The sequence below is a fragment of the Haliotis rubra genome, unplaced genomic scaffold, assembly GCF_003918875.1.
Source record: "Haliotis rubra isolate DU_JTF1 unplaced genomic scaffold, ASM391887v1 Scf95, whole genome shotgun sequence".
Classification (NCBI taxonomy): domain Eukaryota; kingdom Metazoa; phylum Mollusca; class Gastropoda; order Lepetellida; family Haliotidae; genus Haliotis; species Haliotis rubra.
The window spans coordinates 1546813-1569577 of NW_025767690.1; the positions used below are offsets into that span (position 1 = coordinate 1546813).

The 22765-nt window shown below is 40.7% G+C and overlaps 1 protein-coding gene across 6 annotated transcripts in view; it reads left to right on the top strand.

The window, feature by feature from the left end:
* The window catches only part of LOC124264883 (glycoprotein-N-acetylgalactosamine 3-beta-galactosyltransferase 1-B-like), a 43834-nt gene that overhangs the window by 11079 nt on the left and 9990 nt on the right, over positions 1-22765 (top strand). Inside the window, exons 1-2 of one of the 6 annotated variants that reach the window (XM_046699658.1) lie at positions 1974-2131; positions 20174-20708. In XM_046699658.1, the coding sequence (XP_046555614.1) occupies positions 20408-20708 (301 nt within the window). In that variant the 5' untranslated portion in view covers positions 1974-2131; positions 20174-20407. Of the gene's footprint in view, positions 1-1973; positions 2132-11777; positions 11910-15041; positions 15186-17755; positions 17779-20173; positions 20709-22765 lie in introns of those variants that run through there. The other 5 variants (XM_046699660.1, XM_046699659.1, XM_046699661.1 and 2 more) reach the window with 5 other exon arrangements.

Sequence of the window (22765 nt, forward strand, 5' to 3'; positions counted from 1 at the left end):
AATCCAGTAATTAAAACTGACCACAATTTTAAGTATTTAGTGCTGTCATTTTTATCACCATGACTTATGCTAGCTGTTTGTAGAGATATTTTTCAGTAGGTGATATTTGGTGCGGAACTGGGGTTGATGTGTTCCGCTTCCGGTGTTCGTAAAATTAGCCGGACAAGTTTGCCGAAATTGTGTTTTATTGTAGTTTAAAGGCCAGACTGTACACATGTGTACATGGAATGGCTGTTGATAGCCCGGATCACGGCGGGGGACACCAGACATGGGCTTCAGATTGAACCCATGTGGGGAATCGAACTCGGCTTGACGAGCAAACGTTTTAACTACTAGGCTATCCCACCTCCCCTTGTTTGGCTTGAGCTGGATTCAACTTTAATTTATTTTTTTCTAGGGTCTGTGAGACACTTACAGTTCCCCATGAAACCTTCGCCAACCTGTCACCTGTTCTCCCCCTAACCTGACACATCTACTGTAGCGGGTGGTGGGGTGGCCTAGTGGTTAAAGCGTTCGCTCGTCAAGCCGAAGACCCGGGTTCGATTCCCCACATGGGTACAAAGTGTGAAGCCCATTCCTGGTGTCCCCCGCCGTGATATTGCTGGGGGCGGTGGGGTAGCCTAGACATTAAAGCGTCCGCTCCTCACGCAGAAGACCCGGATTCGATTCCTCACATGGGTACAAAGTGTGAAGCCCATTCCTGGTGACCCCCGCCGTGATATTGCTGGAATATTGCTAAAAGCGGCGTAAAACCATACTCACTCACTGATGTTGCTGGAATATTGCTAAAAGCGGCGTGAAATAAACTCACTCACTCACTTTACTCTAGCTTGGTGGTTAAAGCGTTCGCTCGTCACGCCGAAGGCCGGGTTCGATTCCCGAATTACCAACAGCCCCATTTCATACAAACCATTCGGTATGTTGGAGTACACGGGTATATAAAGACATATGTGCACACAGAGTGTCAGATATGGAGGCAATTCTGATTGTCGTTTCTTTCCTCAAAGATAAGCTTGGCAAAATATTTGAACAACAAAACATTCCAAACAAATTATTTTGATCGCTCCCGAAACGATGCTTTTTCGCGTTATATCAGCGCCCCTGTTCGCTGCGCGCCTGTGGAAGTGTGCGCCACATTGTGTCACTATTATGAGACGTGACTCAGAGATCTCAACACCTCTCAACACCCACACGACAGCTGTAGGTATACGTTTTAGAAAGCCATCTTTTGATTGGAAATACACCCAGTATTGTCCACTATCCACTAGCGTTAGGAATTGGTTCAAATCTCATAATTGATGATTGGTTCATTACTACCGATCAATCATCGAAAATAATTGATTAGCGTCATTTATGAAATTTTTTAATGCACATAAAAATAAGGAAAAAAACATGTAGTTCTTTTAGGGGTTTTTTGGCAAAATTTCACATCTTTAAAGGATGACTAGTATGTTGGGAACATAAATTTCTTGAAATCTTTCAGATAAATTCAATCATGACTTGAAACGAGATTGCAGTACTTACGAAATGTAACAGACAAAACCAACCATGTGAAAAATATTGTTAATGAAAACAAGTGTTCCAGAATTGTTTGTGTTCGATTATGAGAAATTATGATCGATTGCTTGGTCGTTTAGTCACTACGACCAATCTTCGATTATTTCAATTAATCGGACCACCACTACTATCCACACTGAGCGACAAGTCGGTAGGTGTGTACGGGGCTTCAGATATTACTGTCCGCTGCCGGAGTTACGTGTTCTGAATGGCTGACCTGCTTAAGTTTTTAAGCTAATAATTATTAGCTTAAATGATAATTTCTAGATTAAATAAACATAAAGAACAAACTGGCCTTATAAAAGATTGGCGACCTCAGACTTAGACTTCACTTTAAAGGATAGAATTACTATATAACCATGGGGTTAGCGGTCTGTATAGCCTTGTAGCAAGGCTAGCTGAATCTCTGCTTTGTGCTGGTTCTCACTCCAGCTCGTTTAACTTTCGCGGAAGAACGCAGGAAGGAAGCTGCGAGTTGCGTAGCGTCAGTTGGACAGGGTTGTATTCGGGAGGACCTAATATTTCCACCGATGAGGTCGGGACCCTGACAACGGATCTGTAGTCAGCAAGGAAGGTAGGCGACACATTTACAGTATGATAGACACAACTCGGCTTTGATAAACTTGTGGCTTTACTGGCTTGTAAGAGATAGCCCTATCCCACAGCGTGTACAGCTAGCACTGCTATAAACAGTTGGCGGGGACCCGGTCGCCTCGTCAGCGAGAGCCCCTTGACGTATCAACTGTCAGAATTGTGATTTTGTGTCCGGTAAGTATGGAATACTGTAGGGGACATTCTCGCGAACTCGCACCTCTGGCATATTTAGCTCGTTTCGAAAGGTTGTGAGATCGCGAGATATGTTCCTTGACAGTATTCCATGGGACAAAATAGTGGTTATTTTGAACCGTTGTTAACTGTAATTCTCTGTAAGAATTCGTGGTGTTTTTCATATTATGTATAGTCCGTTTGGCTCAAAAGCGGACCGATGAATTGCAACTTAACTCGAAAACTAATAAACATATAACACTGAATGAAACGCTGATCATAATCAAAACATCAGACCAACTCTGTGATTTGTGTGCAGAATTTATGTTCTAAAATTAAAAAGGTTGTTTAACAAACTATCATTAAAATATTGACACAGTTCACTATTTTGCAAGAGTGAGGAGTGCAGAGAAAGGGACAGCCAGGTGTTAGAGAAGCACCTGCAGATTAATTATTGTTACAACAGTTATTGCTAGATTTTTCAAACACGTAAATCTGAGTAGGCAAATTAATTTCTCTTTCAAATGATCACGAAGTTACCTACACAAAGTGTTTGTTTTTAAAGCCATTTATCTCGAGTAGGTTAATTACTTTATCTTTTAGAGTTTCATTAAGTTACCTCAACAGGAATCAGTTAAATAGCTAATCCATAATTAGCTGGGGTTAATCCATTCTATCAGTTAGGGGAGTAAGGTGTGTTTTCTTTGCTAAATACCTACTCCACTGTCTCACAACTGGGAGTCTCACAACTGGGAGTTCTCACAAATGGGAGTAGACCACGTGCACAAGTGCCGACAAAGTTAATGATTCATTAACATGTGCTGTGCCATCTCCATCCTTTCTCGCACATCTGGCTGTCCCTTTCTCTGCACTCCTCCCTCTTGCAAAATAGTGAACTGTGTCAATATTTTAATGATAGTTTGTTAAACAACTTTTTTAATTTTAGGACATAAATTCTGCACACAAATCACAGAGTTGGTCTAATGTTTTGATTATGATCAGCGTTTCATTTAGTATTTTATGTTTATTAGTTTTCGAGTAAGATTGCAATTCATCGGTCCGATTTTGAGCCAAACGCACTATACGTGGTTTCACTTGGATATCGACCGGTAGACGAGGTTCCCGGATAGACGGGGTTCACTGTATAGAGAACATTGAGAAGTGATGGCAGTATTTTACGGCTGGTTAGACCTCACCGATGATACGAGTTGCCTTTGTTCTACATGTTTATTAAATCAAGGATACTGCATAGTTTAGGATTTATTTTTACACGGTAACCTTTAATCTGCCGACATTCTAATGTTTATATATGCAATATACCGCATAACGGTGGTCTGTAAATGATCGAGTCATGGCAAGACAATCATGACCAGACAATCATGACCAGACAACCCGGGGGTTGACATCATGAGCATAGATAAACGCATTTGGATACCGAGCCTCCATTCCGTCAGTCACCTCTAACGACAAGCATGGGTTTCGGAAGACCAATTTCAGGGTTCGAAATACCCCATGTATTAGCGTGCCATGGCACGGTAAATATTGAAATGGCATGGTTAAAACTGTTCTCAGCGCCCTTATGGCATGCCCAATTTTTTAAAACATAACTCACCTTTAGTCATTTAATCCCCGAAACAATTATTTTTTTCGAATTGGATAACACATTTGAATGCTCAGAAACCCATTTCTTTATTTAACAATAAACTTCAAATGATCATCATCTTTGTCATTTATTCTCAAAACATGTGGACACACTTCATTTCTGAAAGGCACACCTAAGATATTTGTCTGGTGCACACAAAAAGGTATTTCTATCCCTGCCAATTCTAACTCGTATCTTCACCAGTCTATTTTTCATCTACAGTAGTTTGTGTTAGATCGTATTCAGATATCACACAGTCGCGATCCAGTCTAAGGGAATTTACGGAAGTAAAGAAAATAGAACTATCCTACTCAACTTCTGATAAGGATAATGTTCTTACCTACACGGGCGGTGCGGTAGCTTAGTGGTTAAAGCGTTCGCTCGTCATGCCGAAGACCCGGGTTCGATTCCCCACATGGGTGCAATGTGTGAAGCCCATTTCTGGTGTCCCCCGCCGTGATGTTATTGTAATATTGTTAACAGCGGGGTAAAACTCACTCACACACTCTTACCTACACGTTACGAAGGTTGGTAGACAATGTGTATAACTATTCAAATTACGCTCTTTGGGGAAATATAGCGTGCGTCAATTTCTATGACTAAATTGGATCCTAATCTTACGTCAGCATCTAATTAGCATTTACAAATTTATCCCTCCACAACGCCCCAAAAGACGCAGAATTCCCCTGGCAAATGTTGTGCGGTATGTATTGAAGTCATTGTGGATCTAACGATATACCCCTTTCAAATGTTGAATGGTATATACTGAAGTTATCGTGGAGCTTATAATATGCCGACTCAGAATATCCCTTTCAAATGTTGAGTGGTATATACTGAAGTTATCGTGGAGCTTATAATATGCCGACTCAGAATATCCCTTTCAAATGTTGAGCGGTATATATGGAAGTCATAGTGGAGCTTATAATACATAATTACACCGACGTGCTGTGTATGTAACTCAAACCGTCATTACCGCTGTGTTTAACGCATTGTGTCTGTATCTGGCCGGCTGTGGATTTAGTGTACAAATAAATGATGTGGTGTTAATACATAAATTGATAACGCATGTACCAGGTGCGAATAATTGACACACGCGATGGAAAAGTCTCATTTTCACAGCAACGGATTTGATCATCAGACCATGGAGGACAGCTAAGCTGTTCGATTTTTATATTGAATACATTGCTTTTCACATGTTTCATACATTAAACTCACAAAGGATACCTTTATGTTGAATAATTGTATGAATTGTGTGTCGCACAGATATACAAGAGACGTGAAGGCGTGCTCGTGCACAATGTATTTGTTCTTCCTTAGGCTGAATAGAGAAAATATAAGACAAGTTGAATTCGATACAGAGGCTGCCATACAGGCCGACAAATACAGATCATCCGCCTTTTCTGGTCACTCACAAAGTCGTGTCTGTGTTTTCTTCTATGGTCATGTTTTCCTCTTGTAACAAATTTCCCAGTATGCACGGGACAAACGCAGGACTTAACTCCATAGAAACAAGCAGTGAATGGGTACCCGGTGGGATAAGTCATATGACTGTTAACCTTCTAGCGCCTCACAGACAGCTTGGGCTATCCAGGTTACCAATGCGTTGGCGCTTTGAGCATGCACAAGTGCGTGGAAACAGGCGCATTCTAAACAGCCATTGTTATATCATTATTAAATATAGTTGGAAATATATGCTATGGCCTGATTTGCGTATGTTTACCGATGTTGACTCACCAACTTCTAGAATGCCGATCAAACAATTACTATAAATACTTAATCATAATTAAAGCGATGTAACATTTGAGTAAGTGAGTGAGAATGGTTTTACGCCGCTTTTAGCAATATTCCAGCAATATCACGGCGGGGGACACCAAAAAAGGGCTTCACACATTCTTCGGCGTGACGAGCGAACGCTTTAACCACTAGCTATAGGCTACCCCGACGCCCACTAACATTTGAAGAATACGGAGAACAATTTGCAAGGTAACGGGACTCCCGTCTTCATTTTCCTCACTTATGAATGGAACCATTCATCATTAATAGCCGCAAGCGCTGATGAGGCGTTTAAGCAATATTCACTCACTCACTCACTCATATATCAATGCTACAACATATGATTCACCTATCAGGTGCGTTAAATATAACAATAAATCTCTGTACGTACGATTCAGATTACAAATGAATTACTATGTAATGGCGATGGTAACAAGTTTTTGAGAAAACGTGAGCACATACTGCCTCACTGTACCCGTTACAAACACACACAAAGGGGTTATTGCACACGTACAAACTGGTCACTTCACTTGCTAGTCCTGTGATAGTCACAATGATTTCTTTGGGATAGCTTAGTGGTTAAAGCGTTCGCTTGTCAAGCCGAAGACCCGGGTTCGATTCCCCACATGGGTACAAGTGTGAAGCCCATACCTGGTGTCCCCCGCCGTGATATTGCTGGAATATGGTTTAAAGCGGCGTAAAACTAAACTCACTCACTCAGTCACAATGATTTCAGCTGCTGAAATACCCATCCCTACCGTTTAATGCACCAAGAAGCAAAAACACATACGCGCACACACACACGCATTCAAACCAGAAAAATGTGCGAGTAGTACATGTATATTGGGGCTTACAACTGTCGTCTAACATGGAAGAAAATCATAAATATCGACATGGTCTTGGCAAACCAATGAGATACTAAGTACCCAGGCATGTTTCCACCCATAATTACAGGATCCTAGCATGTTTGTCTCTGGAAATATATAATATGTATAGAAACAAATGACTACATTTGAAATGGAAAGGAGTCACAGAGAGCTTGGCGAGTCAGAACCAGAAGGAATCTATACTTGTTTCATTGAAAGGCTTGTATGTAGAAACGGTTTTGCGAAAGGAAAGTGATATGGTTCGCCTTTTTTAGAAAGGATAGGACAGAAGGGGAAAAAGTAGTTCAGGGACTGTGTGACAGATTACTGACAAGCCCCGTAAGAGAGCTGAGCAGAGCGAAAGTGGCTCGGACAAGACTGGAACCGCATTTTAAAATCCCAATATCCTTGAAATACACTATTCACACTTTGCTAAGGATTAGATCTTTGATTCAACAGAAAACTATGACGTGGGGTCTAATTTGGTTTAAATATCTAAGTTTATTGTAAGCACGGATCCATGTTTCAGTATGCCACTGCATCTTGTGGATCCCATACCTGCTATTGACAGGTGTTGTTTACTTGTCAATGACTCGTTCCAAGTGGCTGTGTGCCTAAAGAAGGGTTAACATATTATTATATTGGATATAAATTCAAATTATAAATCTATGTTTAAGTAAAATTTTAATTTTTGTGATCCTTAGCAAAGTGTGAGTGTCAGATTTTAGACAACCCCTTGCGAAAACGTGCAGCTATTTTATCATTCCATATATCTGCAAATGACTGAAAGTACATTTTCCTTTTAGAGAACTAGTGTGATGTACGTACATTGATTCAAAACTGTTGATAAAGGTTAAATACGTAAACGCTCAGTGTTCAGTATCGGTCATGTAATATAGTAAATGTGGATGTTTTCAGTGCGTGTGACATGCATGCACATATACGCCGCACAAATATACGACCAGTACTTCATCATGTGAATCACATCAGCTAGCGTAAATCAGGTCCTTAAACTCCTAACACATATGTTTTGTTAAACGTCATGTGTTATACATATATATGTCGTGCCCAATTCCCTGGGTTGATGCTAGAGCGTTGCCCAGTCCCTATGAATGGCCGGTGGCTTGTTCAGTCTCGCTGTTCAATCCCAGAGAGTGAACAGAACAGAACAAAACTCTATTGCTTTTCAGGCCGTAAGACAACGGCACATGAAGGTCACAATGATTGTATACATTTTGGTAACAGGGCTGGTATTCTGAATATATAACATATAACATACACATAATAAATAGTAGTACATGGTACTTTCATTTACACAGAGGACTTACATCTAAATGTTCACATAAATTTTACAGAAAAAAGTCACTTTATAATACACGTTCCCAGTGACTTGCACCTGTTACAAAAAATACCTAGTTTGTCGTACTTGATCAACTTTTTCATTTTGAAACAATTGACAAAATTTAACAGAGTTTGTTTTTTTTGTAAAAGTAAGGTTTAATAAATTGGTTACTAGAATCAACAATATAGGGACATTGAGCAGGGTTAACGATTTCTCATTCCTTTGGATTGGATGATAGCATACACAAGCTGACTGACTACAAATTGCATTGTAAAGATCACATGACTAAATTTTCAATTTTGAGACCTCTTAAATTCGAGAGGGCTGTAGGTGTGGCGTTTGAACTGATGGATATTTTCACATGATTTGGTGCTCAAGCCATTGCCGAAATATCAAGTGTAAATAAGCAGTAATTTTGTTTTAATTTCGGTTTTAATGTTTGATCTTTCAAGTACCTAAATGTTTTGATATATTACAATGTATCTAGATACTGTTTGTTTGAATAACCATTAGTTTATAAATGATATATTTTTGAACTTGTAACTACCTAAAGGTTTGGATGTGTTACATTGTATCAAGGTACTGTTTTGTCAGAATAGACATTAATCATGATGTCTCTCATTTGAATTAACTTTTATCCCTGTCCATTCCCAGATCGTGCAAATTGAATCATGAATTGTCCCGTTCCTGGGAATGGGACAGAGCGGTTGCCCAAACCCTGGGAATGAACAATTCCTGGCACGACATATACACACGGAAAAAAGTATCGCAACTCCCCAATATTTTCCATAGTATCAGTATGTTACCATGAACAGTAGCAAAGGAACGTATCCAATATAACTTACTCTCTTGATATGTTAACCTTCACGACTTACTTAAATGGAAAATCTAAAAACAAAAATAAACTAAAACGTGTAGTTTTTTCGTAGAAGCAAACACGGCAAAACTGACTCATTTTGTAGTGCTGATAGCTATATGGTCAAATGACGTTAACACGTGCGGTGCTTTCCAGGATTCTGGCTTACAGTCGCAGAAGTATCAATGACCAATCACTATGTGAATATCTGGTGCAACCTCCGCCAACTACAGTAACATCCCTGGCTGATCACAGCTGGTGACTTTCTAATCTCTGTTGGAACAATGCAGCTGTTCAGGCAATTCAGCGAACTGACACTTGTTTGGAAAATAGGTTTCTTTCTGACTTGTAGTCCTTTTGTCTCTTGCTCATCCCGATTTCCTTCGCCTTGGTGTGAGTTCCGTCTACTCTTCAGCGGACTTCTGGGATTAACAACTGTAGACATTCTTTAAATAAATACTGGACTCACTTTCCGTAATGATCACAAATCCAGTAAGAATGAATCATGTATGGTATCCACAGCTATCGGCCATGTTGTGTTAGCACTTTATGACTGACTGACTGACTGACTGAGTTTGGTTTTACGCCGCTTTTAGCAATATTCCAGCAACATCACGGCGGGGGACACCAGAAATGGGCTTCGCGCATTGTGCCCATGGGGGGATTCGAACCCGGGTCTTCAGCGTGACGAGCCAACGCTTCAACCATTAGGCTACCCCACCGCCCCTAGCACTTTATGAAGCTGCACACTGTCCAAAAAGGTGTTCTTGTGTCCAAAATAAACGGGTCATTCTCACTTACCCAGCACCTTTTGTTTTAGGGTCCCTGTTCACTGGAGCGAGATAATCCCCTACAACAAAAGGTGCGCTTTATATTTTGTTCCCTGTGCTATTTGGTCACCTGTGATATTTAGTCACTGTGTTGTATGATCCTGTAAACTCTGAAACCTTGTAATTTAAGGAATGACTGTGGCAGACTATTGATCGAACAAGTTTAGTTTTACATGACACATGTTAATAATTTACATCGCATTATATCCATATTATACAAATCGGTATAAGTGCAGGTCTGATGCTGTTAAAGGTTGGGATGGTGAAAAATGGAAGGTATCGGCCTCGATTGTTGACGGACCATGTCCTTCAAACTGATGACAAACTTGTCGGTGGCAATCTGTCCGTTGTCTACAATATGGTTGTGTTTGCCTCTGTAAGATGTCAGTAGGCCATCTTGGTGTTGACTGTGGCTCGGCAATCCTTCTGGCAACACTTCCAGTGGATAGAAGTTGCTCTCCTTGTCTATATCAAGTCAGCCTGAACGTTTACCATGACCACAGTGCAACATTATATACTTGTATTCAGAGAACATATTTCACTTAGAGGGATGTTACAACAAATAAAATTTAATGTCCTTCGGTGTCGGGTTGAACTGCGCTCAGCAGGCTAATTAGGTGAACCAATCCTCCAGCTTGCCGGATCATATCTCACAGGGATGAGCAGTATTTGCACAATCAAGCAAGCATAACTGTTAATCCCCCTAAGCTGCTGGGTGAACGAGAAGACCCCAAATAAACTCCGTTGATCAGCGTTCGAAATTAACGTCGCTCCTTAACGCCCGAAGCTGACTGAAAATCACTCGGGTCCACAGGTTTTATTTTCTGCAGGTTCTTATGGCCGACAGCTTTTTCATCACCAATAACTGACATATCCCTGTCTGAACATTCTGATTAAGACTTTTCAGAAGACTTGGATTTTGACATGGATGTAGATTTTGTTGTAAATAAAGACTAGTCAGTCACCTGTAATATAAGTTGTATGCTTCTCTCGAGGGTAATATGGTCTGATGTATGCCTCTTTGTAGCAGTGTCACCTGCACCGGCTCAGGTGACACTGCTACAAAGAGGCATACATCAGACCGTGTTACCCGAGGGAGAAGCATACAACTTATTTATCTTACCGCCAGGTTAAATGTACAAAATAACATTTTATTTTATTTTGAAGATGGCGACCCACTATGTGACATGTAAACAAAATGGCGTCTGCCTCTCGACTGGATTTTTATAATCAGTGAAATATATTCTGACAAGCTTAACACTGCTATAAAAATGTTTACTTGTGTTTAAGTTGAATGTGCAATCGATTTAATGTATTAAATAGTTTAAATAAAGCAGTGAAAGTCGGTAAATAAACGTGTACACAGTGAACTCAAAAACAGCCAATCGAACGGTTTTAAAACTCCGGGCACTGCATGCGTCATATTATGACATCATATGATTGTTAGCGATTCATGTTTCTCGGCAGAGAGCTTGGCGGTTACAGTGGCAGCGGGTAATATTTCCAGTTGTCACCCTCCTCGGAGTGGTGACACGGAAACTTGTTAACACTTCATTGACCAATGAAATTAAAGTATTTTACATTAAGGTAAGATAATAGGATATGTAGAAGACAAGACAGATTTGTCCCACGGAAGAATATGGCGTTCCCACATTTTCCCCCAGGCAGCATACATTACGTATGACACACTCCAGCTCTACTGACATGAGATGTCATTAGATAACAGAGTTGAGTCATCAACTAGTCCACAGTGATGTCTAGATCATGTTATTGATGAGTGAAGCTTCAGAAGCTGAATTGTATTGTGGGATGTGTCTCTTTCATATCGCCACGTATCTAGCGCCTCAAACACATATATGAGCGTTTGACTGACTGATTGTTTAATTACGTAATCATAAGTAAATATCAGCACCCCACCGGACATATCTGACCAGTCCACAAGCATCATTTTCGGCACCGACCTTTCTTCTCCCGTGAATAACAAGGTCATTCAATTCAAGTTCTTTATCTCGACAAGGCCTGAGAAGTGTTTACAACCCCCAGGCACATGCACGACCACAGGCTAAATAACAGCTATTATTAGGCGATACGATACTATTTTCTTATCGCCACCATCGAGTTCTGACTTTATCAGTGCAGGGCGGACATTATATTAGGCAATCACAACATCAGAAAAGTTATAATACACGACGCATAGGGAACATATGGTTTTCTGTCTCAGGCACACTTGCTTGAATAAACTAAAAGGACTTATAGCTCTCTCATCTCTTGTTTCAAGGTAAGCAATATTTACTTTATGTCTGCTTTGTGTTCAACTATTTCATTACTGTCGTGAAAATGTTAGAGTTGAATTCGAATTAGTATTAGGGTACTGTGTAGCTCAATCTGACTGCTGTCGAAACTTGCTTATCCAGACACTTGCATTTTTCTCTGTACCTCTGTACGAACCATGTCTCAATGACTGCCATAAATGTATCATTTACCTTATAGTACTTATATCATGCACTGCCCGAAGATATATATTATAGGCTTCTCCAGTTCCTATACATCCTTAATATACAGCTAAGCATTACTGTTTTATATCCCGATTCCCCTATACCGCTATTTATTAGGGGCGGCGGGGTAAGCTAATGGTCAAAACATCCTCTCGTCACCCTGAAGACCCGGGTTCGATTTCCCACATGGGTACAGTGTGTGAAGCCCATTCCTGGTGATATTGCTGGGATATTGCTGAAAGCGGCGTAAAACCATACTCACTAACTAACTCACTCCTATTTATTCTGTATGATTAAAGGTGCCACCTACATTATTACGGACAATCAGAGTTTTAGGTACTGAAACATGTAAGGACCGCCAAGTAGCTAGGGTATGGCCCTCCTTTAAGAACACATGAAGTGTGGCAACCAGGCTACAACCATGCCAGAATCATGCTACAACCAAGCTACAACCAGGCAAAAATCATGCTACAACCAGGCTACAATCATGCTACAACCAGGCTACAACCATGCCACAATCATGCTACAACCAGGCTACAACCATGCCACAATCATGCTACAACCAGGCTACAATCATGCTACAACCAGGCTACAACCATGCCACAATCATGCTACAACCAGGCTACAACCATGCCAAAATCATGCCACAACCAGGCTACAACCATACCTGCCTTTTTGCTACACCGTATCTGACGTACGCTAGCGTACATAATACAATTGATACGCAGAATTGATTAATAATGGTCAGTCCAAGAATCGATTTGTCCCTGATCGTGTGTAGGTAAATACGTTTTAATCTACCGGATCCCTGCTGTACATATTCCACACATGCTGCGACTGAAAGTGTCAGTTTATGACCAGTATTCACACGTTTCCATGACAACCACGTGCCACATGGCAAAGATAATATTCGCATTATTATAACTGATGTTGATTGTGCCGTTAATAAGCCATAAAACCTCTGTTTATATGAACACTTGAAAGAGGCGAATGCTTGAAACATGTTGATACGTCCAACTTGTGACATTCTTGACCGGCAATATTATCGATATATTATGCATTATTGTCCAAATGGTATATAATTGTTGATGTTAACATGTACTCTACACGAGCCTCGTGTCAAGAACTCCAGTATATTTAGTTTGCTAATACTTTAATTACTGGGGTGCAAAGAGAAAGTCAACATTTGACATACACTGAGTTAAAGAGCGTACATGTTATGGCAAATAGCAGCACTATTAGTGAATATCATCAATGTATTTCTCTAGCTTGATGTCTGGTCCAGACTGGATTATTTACAGACCGCCGCCATATAGCTGAGTGCGGCGTAAAGCTAAACTCACTCACTTACTCTTGCTTGATAATGGTGTTATTAGCTATACCGAAACGTCGCTCTTATTGATAATAAAGAAGTTGTACATTCGTTTATCCATACAACTCTCCCCGTTGTTCATCACACCAACTTCTAAATGTCTCTGTAAGAAGTAATTTATTTTTGTCACTCGTAAACATCATGATTTAATGCAATATTCACTGAAGTAATTCTGAATGAAAAATACAAGTGCACGTCCCATATGAATAAAATGCTTCCAGACCAATCAGGCAGCTTTTACGGGTAAGACATCATGTTCCCATGGAATGCGGCCGTGGGATAGCCTAATGATTAAAGCGTCCGTTCGTCACGCCGAAGACCTGGGTTCGATTCCTCATATGGGTATAATGCGTGAAGCCCATTTCTAGTGTCCCCCGACGCGATATTGCTGGAATATCGCTAAAACCCACTCACTCACTCACTCATATCCTATATTCACTCACTCACTCACTTATCCCCGAGGCTGTTATATCAAGGTTTGTAGCATAGCTTCGCATGGTGATATTTTTAACTGACTGAGTTTAGTTTTACGCCGCTTTTAGCAATATTCCAGCAACATCACGGCGGGGAACACCAGAAATGGGCTTCACACATTGTGCCCATGTGGGGATTCGAACCCGGGTCTTCGGCGTGACGAGCCAACGCTTTAACCATTAGGCTAGCCCACCGCCCCGATATTCCTAACAGTGATTGATCTTAGAAGTGGTTTAGAGGTTTAGTTGGCCATACAGACCCTGAAACAGATATACCCAATACAGCCGATGTAAGTCTAGAATGTGACAAGTCTAGATTACTACAATTTAGGATGAAGAAAATTTCCGGGCTCCTTTTTTTACATGTTATAAATGTATTTTATGCAACGTTCATTTCAGAGACTCGATGTTGGTCTATCCGAGGTTATATATGTATATTAAAAGTATTATCTGGAAAATGTATTTTTAAAGTATTACCTGGATAAAATATTTTTAACCTATCTGCAGGAAATTACGTTGTAGCTAGAAGCCATTTAAATGTGTGCTTTAGGGTATAAAACTCTGATAACAGTTTGTTTCCGGGTACTGTCTGAGGCAAATTAAGTCTGTGTTATCTGGTCAATATATTTGTACAACATGCAGGTTTAACTCTATAAATGTTACCCTTTATTCGGAAGACAATGAATGTTGTATCTTGGGGTATGACACTTGACACTCTCAACGACCACCACGAACACAGCCCTCCATTAAGCGAGAAAGTTTAGTTTTACGCCGCCTTTAACAATATTCCAGCAATATCACGACGACGGACACCCAGAAATCGGCTTCACACGTCGTCACACCATGTGGGGAATTTGGTGTGACGAGCGAACGCATTAACCACTAGGTTAGCCCAACGCCGCCACCCCACCCCACCCACCCCTTTAAAAACACTCGACCTGAAGCAAACATAATGTAACTTGCACTCTGCTACACCTTATCTGATGTACGAGAGCCTCAACTTGATATACTATCGCGATACGCTGTACACGTTCGAGTATAATTTAAGAATCACTTTGTCCCTGATCGTGTGTAGGCTCTTACATGCCAGTCGGAGCTAATTTCAACTTGTGAAATAGATAAGCTGAAGATTGTGTTGGTTTGACCATGTGCCGGACCGTACTGACCGCATGAAACTAGGTTCAACCCAGGGAGGACAGGGATAACGGGTGTATGTATGCTTGCTACTGGTCATGTGTTCTCAATTATATCCCAGCTCGCTGTTTCTGTGTCACTCCGACCTTCCAGTGTGAAAGTAGTGTCTACCACGTATGCCCTGCCTGCTGTATGACAGCGTTCAGGCTATGGGAGCCTGTGTGTGTGTCTGTATCTGTGTAAATCTGTATATGTGTGTGTCTGTATATGTGTGTGTTTGTGTGTATCTGAATCTGTGTGTCTGTATATGTGTGTGTTTGTGTATATCTGTATCTGTGTATGTCTGTATATGTGTGTATCTGAATGTGTGTCTGTATATGTGTGTCTGTGTGTATCTGTATATGTGTATATATGTATCTGTCCATAGCTGTATATGTGTGTGTGTCTGTATATGTGTGTGTCTGTACATGTGTGTGTATGTGAGTATCTGTATATGTGTGTATCTGTATATGTGTGTATCTGTATATGCATTTAACTGTATATATGTGTGTCTGTATCTGTGTGTATCTGTATCTGTGTGTATCTGTATATGTATGTTGTACTGTATATGTCTGTATCTGTATCTGTATACTGTATGTGTATAATCTGTATCTGTATCTGTGTATATCTGTATATGTTTGTATCTCTATCTGTATCTGTCTCTATCTGTGTATCTGTATATCTGTATGTGTGTATCTCTATCTCTGTATCTCTGTATGTATCTGTATATCTGTATCTCTATCTCTGTGTATCTGTATATCTGTGTATCTGTGTATTGTCTCTCTCTATATCTCTGTGTGTATCTGTATGTGTCTGTGTGTATCTCTATCTCTATCTGTTCTGTGTGTGTGTATCTGTATTTGTGTGTGTGTGTATCTCTATCTCTGTATCTGTGTGTATCTGTATATGTGTGTGTATCTCTATCTCTGTATCTGTGTGTATCTGTATATGTGTGTATCTCTATCTCTGTATCTGTGTGTATCTGTATCTGTGTGTATCTCTATCTCTGTATCTGTGTGTGTATATGTGTGTATCTCTATATCTATCTCTGTATCTGTGTATGTGTATCTGTATATGTGTGTATCTCTATCTCTGTATCTGTGTGTATCTGTATCTGTGTGTATCTCTATCTCTGTATCTGTGTGTGTATCTGTATATGTGTGTATCTCTATCTCTGTATCTGTGTGTGTATCTGTATATGTGTGTATCTCTATCTCTGTATCTGTGTGTATCTGTATCTGTGTGTGTGTCTCTATCTCTGTATCTGTGTGTATATCTGTATGTGTATATGTGTATGTGTATCTCTCTATCTCTGTCTCTGTATCTGTGTGTATCTCTATCTGTATCTGTATGTATCTGTATATGTGTGTATCTCCTATCTCTATCTCTGTGTGTATCTGTGTGTATCTGTATCTGTGTGTATCTCTATCTCTGTATCTGTGTGTGTATCTGTATGTGTGTATCTGCATCTCTATCTCTGTATCTGTCTGTGTATCTGTGTGTATCTGTATCTGTGTCTGTGTGTCTGTGTGTGTGTGTGTATCTCTATCTCTGTATCTGTGTGTGTATATGTGTGTCTCTCTATCTCTGTATCTGTGTGTATCTGTGTGTGTGTGTATCTGTATATCTGTGTGTGTATCTTGTGTGTATCTCTATCTCTATATCTGTGTGTATCTGTATATGTGTGTATCTCTATCTCTGTATCTGTGTGTATATCTGTATTTGTGTGTGTCTGTATATGTGTGTATCTCTATCTCTGTATCTGTGTGTGTATCTGTATCTGTGTATCTCTATCTGTATATGTGTGTATCTGTATATGTGTGTGCATCTCTATCTCTGTATCTGTGTATATCTATCTGTATATGTGTGTATCTCTATCTCTGTATCTGTGTGTGTATCTGTATCTGTGTGTGTATCTCTATCTCTGTGTGTGTATCTGTATATGTGTGTATCTCTATCTCTGTATCTGTGTGTATCTGTATATGTGTGTATCTCTATCTCTGTATCTGTGTGTATCTGTATATGTGTGTATCTCTATCTCTGTATCTGTGTGTATATCTGTATTTATGTGTGTCTGTATATGTGTGTATCTCTGTATCTCTGTGTGTATCTGTATCTGTGTGTATCTCTATCTCTGTATCTCTGTGTGTATCTGTATATGTGTGTATCTCTCGTGTGTGTTGTACCTGCTTATACAGTCACAAGTTTGCATCTCTTTTCATATGTAATTAAAAATTGTACCAGCTGCTGACAAAACATATCGATAACCCTCGTTTTGATCAAGTTACTAAACAACAATAATTAACAGATGTGCCATACATTTAACTTGGTATCATACAGAGACTGACACGACTGTCCAACTTAGCACAGGGTGTATCTTGATCGCAAGTGACAAGTACGCCTTTGCACGGCCAGTGCTCTAAGTTGCACGCGCAACACGACATGTTTTAGCTTGATCACGTCCTCCGTCGCTATTGATACAGTCAAAACTCTTAAGGCTCCGTTGCCAGAGCTGTCGTTGTGGGGAGCTCAGGAAGAGCGATATTTGCGGTGGGAATAGTCTTTTTGAACTCGTCTCGTTGACCAGGTGTTGGTGATACGTTGGTGAAGATCATCAATCCCTACAATATCCAGGTAGGGTTAAGCCAGTGGATTGCTTTTAGATAATTCGAAGTGCTCATTATAATTATCATTTTCATGGTTAGATCAGTCTAGAAGTAATACAACAATGACTCACTGGCTTATTCTTTCTCACCGATCGGCGGATAACATCAAGTACAAATATATATTTTCAATGGAACTGATTCCGCGTATATGTTTTTGGCGAGAATAATGACATTCATCTTCATCAGTGGCACTGGAGTGAGTGAGTGAATGTGTTTTGTTTTGTTTTATTTATTTGTTTCGTTTATTGGTTCCCGAGATTTAATATCACAGATATACAAACCCGTGATGCATACAGCTCAGAGTAATACAGAGACGTGATTGGCAGGTATGATACCAATATATTGATATATTCCTTAAACGTAATTTTTATTAATGATGTCAGGTACAAATTGATACAGTATGGAGTCATGTAAGTACCGGGGATAGAAGGCTCCATATGTGATTGAAATTATTTACTTTATTATTTTTTTGTTGATCTATGATTTTCCATAAAGAATATTTCTTTTAGAGTTGTTATTTATAAAGTTAGATTTAAAATCATATTTATAATACCGCAAGTGTAAATAAATAATGTCCCTTCGCAGCAATGATGATGTGTATTCTATTTGCATGTGGAGTACCAAACCATCTGTTTTGATAATATCAATGGATGAGAATATTAATTGTTAAGCCAAATTTGTAGGTTTATCCAAAAAGTTTGTGTCTCCTGACATTCCCAGTACACATGACACACACTCGCATTTACATTGCTGCAAAAACAACACAAACTGTTATCAACTATTTTCATTTTGACCAATTCCCTTTTTGTATAAATAATACCTTGTAGAAATCTATATTGAAAGTCTATAAGCTTTGTATCATGTAATCCCTTTCTACATACTGTAAACATATTTTTCCAATCAAAGTCAGTTTCAGGTAATAAAAGCTGCCATTTAGTACAAATGTTTGGATATTTATCATTGAATAAGATTATCATAAAAAAATCCGGTTCGTACACTCAGGCAAATCCGCCTACATGGTTTGGTATGCTCTGGCTATCGACCGATCAGAATTCGACAAATTTATCTTACGGGTAATAAATGTTTCTGCCATAGTCGGGATCGTTCAATGTCGCTGTGATATAAACTTAAACAAAGAACAAGCTTGAGTCAACTTGTACCTCATAGTTGGAGGTGCAGCAATGCGTTGTACACCCTATGTTCCTCCTTAGAGACAGACACCAGTTATTGTGGTTTCGAGAGCCGTTGTCGCATTTAATAATGTTTCCTTCTCCAAACATTCCATTTTCGTTTGTTTCACTAAAGTGGTAAATGTCTCAAGACCGGCATCATTTAGAATTTGCCGTCATATCCGTACTTTAAACTTAAAATCAGCATTAAACCACGTCTGTTTTCTGCATTTACCAAAAGCACCTGTTGTGTCACGAGAAAATAACAGACATTCCCGTGAAGAAGCTTTATCTGCCAATTTGTGAAGATCCCCGTGCAGATCCGCTTTAGAAATTGTCTTCAGCAACTCACGCTTTCATGAGGCGGGTGACGGGAGAGGGCATTATCGTGTCCTAGTTGCATAGGTAGAAGCTGTTAATGTACATTAACCACTAAAACTGTGACCATCCGTGCAGGTAGCATGTTTGTTTGTTTGTTTGTTTTACTGCGAACTCCGCACTTTTCCGCTTTGTGACTGACATCTATAAATCATCTGGCATTTGGCATCCTAACCATCGATCTACGCAAATAGGATTCGATGACATGCATCGACCAAGTCAGCGAGTCTGCCCACGTGGTCCCGTTAGTGGTCTTACCACAAGCATGGGTTGCTGATCTAACCTGGATCAACACGGGTGCTGGCGATCTGACTTCAGTCTATAATTCGATTTCCTAAGTCTCTGCGGCCACTTGAAGTAATATTTAAGAAAGAAGTCAGCTGGCGATATGACCTCATTCTGAAATTCTATGCCAGGTAGTCACAGGGCCGTTGGGTAAGGTGGTGAGGTTAAATGGGGTTTAACGTCGTGCTTGAGAATATTTCGCTTATATGACGAAGTGCATGCGTGTGTATGTGTATGTGCGGCTGCTTTACTAGCCCAGACTGAAGCTGGTTTTATAGTGCTAGCCCACTGAGATACCCTGCAGCAGTGAAGCATGATTACCCCACTCAGACACATTATACTGACTCCGTGCCGACCAGTCCTTGATGTACCCATTAATGCCGAGCGCCAGGCGGGGACCATATTTTAAAGTCTTTTGGTATGACTCGGTCGGGGGTCGAACCCGCGACCTTCCGCTCTCCGCGCGGACGCTCTAACCACTACACGACTAACACCAGTGACATGATTCTTACTTGTATTATTTCGTTGCAGTGAGGTGACCAAACTGCGCGGACGGTGAAGATTATTATAAGTTCCACTGACCACTGATGACCTGATGCTTTGAGCAAATGAGGACGCAAGCAATAGCAGTCAGATTTTGTCGTTAACAGACAAACGGATTAAGACGGATCATTCCAAATCGGATGCCATTTCATGTGTTTGTGGTGACTTTCAACAACTGCCTTTGTGATTCAGGACTGAGGTGGTGATCAGTTTTATTTCAAAATGGCGTTGCGATTGTCCGGTTTGGCGCAGGTGCAGCTGTGGATTGGCATCACCATTGGACTTGTTGTCGCCTTTCTGGTCACTAGCATTAGTCGAGTATCTCCTATCACCAGTTTCGGGTTCAGTTCGGAGCAGCTGAATCCCAGACACATCGGACAAACAGTCAACACCATGACTGCCGGGACGGCCGGTGTACCTGCTTCTGGTCCAAAGGGAGAGAATCTTCATGAAGAGTTTGAAAAACACGTTGAAAAACACAAGGCCGGGAACGTCAAATTTGAAGATAAACACGTACATCACGGTAAGTAGTAAAAGCGAGTGAATGAATGTTTTGTGTGTTTTTAACTAGTTATTTTAGCAGAACCGTTATAGTAAGTATTCCTATGGGCCGGGAAAACCAGGTGTGTCATGAACGACCAGAGTCATATCCGTGAGTCCGAGGTAGAAGTGGTCTTCACCAACCCAGGCTTGTAAGAGGCGACTAACGGGATTGGGTGGACACACTCGAGGGATAGAAATACATGTTTTTCGAAAGGTACAATTGGCTACCGACAGATATGCCCTTCTACGTGTGCCCTTGTGATAATAAGTGTGACCATCGATGTTCATGATATCAATCACTGGATCGTCATCCCCGCACTCAGACCGCCGCCATACAGCTGGAAAATTTCTGAGTGCGGCGTTAAACTATCAACCAACATACGTGAATGGATTTTATGGATTTTCTGAATTTGTACATTGCTTGGTACATTATTTTGTTCAAATCCATACTTGAGGGAGAAATAGATTTAACGAAAAAAACAAATTTGAATACTATACAAATTGATGAAATGCGATGTGTGTTTGATACGATGTGTGTTGCTGCTTAGCCAAAATGATGAGGGCAAAATATTCCGCATCAACAAATGGTTACGTCATATGATCTGATTACTTACTGAACAAAAAAGGGATCCTGAATATTTTTGAAGATGCTTGCATGAAGCCTACACCACAAACAGATTGTAAGGGATCGTAAATACATTTGGGGTTATATACCCCAAAATGGTCACGATACCTTAATTACTGGTGACCCGTGAAGATCCGGGTTAGAATTGGTCTTCAGCAACCCATGCTTGTCATGAGGCGGGTGACGGGAGAGGGCATTATCGTGTCCTAGTTGCATAGGTAGAAGCTGTTAATGTACATTAACCACTAAAACTGTGACCATCCGTGCAGGTAGCATGTTTGTTTGTTTGTTTGTTTTACTGCGAACTCCGCACTTTTCCGCTTTGTGACTGACATCTATAAATCATCTGGCATTTGGCATCCTAACCATCGATCTACGCAAATAGGATTCGATGACATGCATCGACCAAGTCAGCGAGTCTGCCCACGTGGTCCCGTTAGTGGTCTTACGACAAGCATGGGTTGCTGATCTAACCTGGATCAACACGGGTGCTGGCGATCTGACTTCAGTCTATAATTTGATTTCCTAAGTCTCTGCGGCCACTTGAAGTAATATTTAAGAAAGAAGTCAGCTGGCGATATGACCTCATTCTGAAATTCTATGCCAGGTAGTCACAGGGCCGTTGGGTAAGGTGGTGAGGTGAAATTGGGTTTAACGTCGTGCTTGAGAATATTTCGCTTATATGACGAAGTGCATGCGTGTATGTGTATGTGCGGCTGCTTTAACTAACCCAGACTGAAGCTGGTTTTATAGTGCTAGCCCACTGAGATACCCTGCAGCAGTGAAGCATGATTACCCCACTCAGACACATTATACTGACTCCGTGCCGACCAGTCCTTGATGTACCCATTAATGCCGAGCGCCAGGCGGGGACCATATTTTAAAGTCTTTTGGTATGACTCGGTCGGGGGTCGAACCCGCGACCTTCCGCTCTCCGCGCGGACGCTCTAACCACTACACGACTAACACCAGTGACATGATTCTTACTTGTATTATTTCGTTGCAGTGAGGTGACCAAACTGCGCGGACGGTGAAGATTATTATAAGTTCCACTGACCACTGATGACCTGATGCTTTGAGCAAATGAGGACGCAAGCAATAGCAGTCAGATTTTGTCGTTAACAGACAAACGGATTAAGACGGATCATTCCAAATCGGATGCCATTTCATGTGTTTGTGGTGACTTTCAACAACTGCCTTTGTGATTCAGGACTGAGGTGGTGATCAGTTTTATTTCAAAATGGCGTTGCGATTGTCCGGTTTGGCGCAGGTGCAGCTGTGGATTGGCATCACCATTGGACTTGTTGTCGCCTTTCTGGTCACTAGCATTAGTCGAGTATCTCCTATCACCAGTTTCGGGTTCAGTTCGGAGCAGCTGAATCCCAGACACATCGGACAAACAGTCAACACCA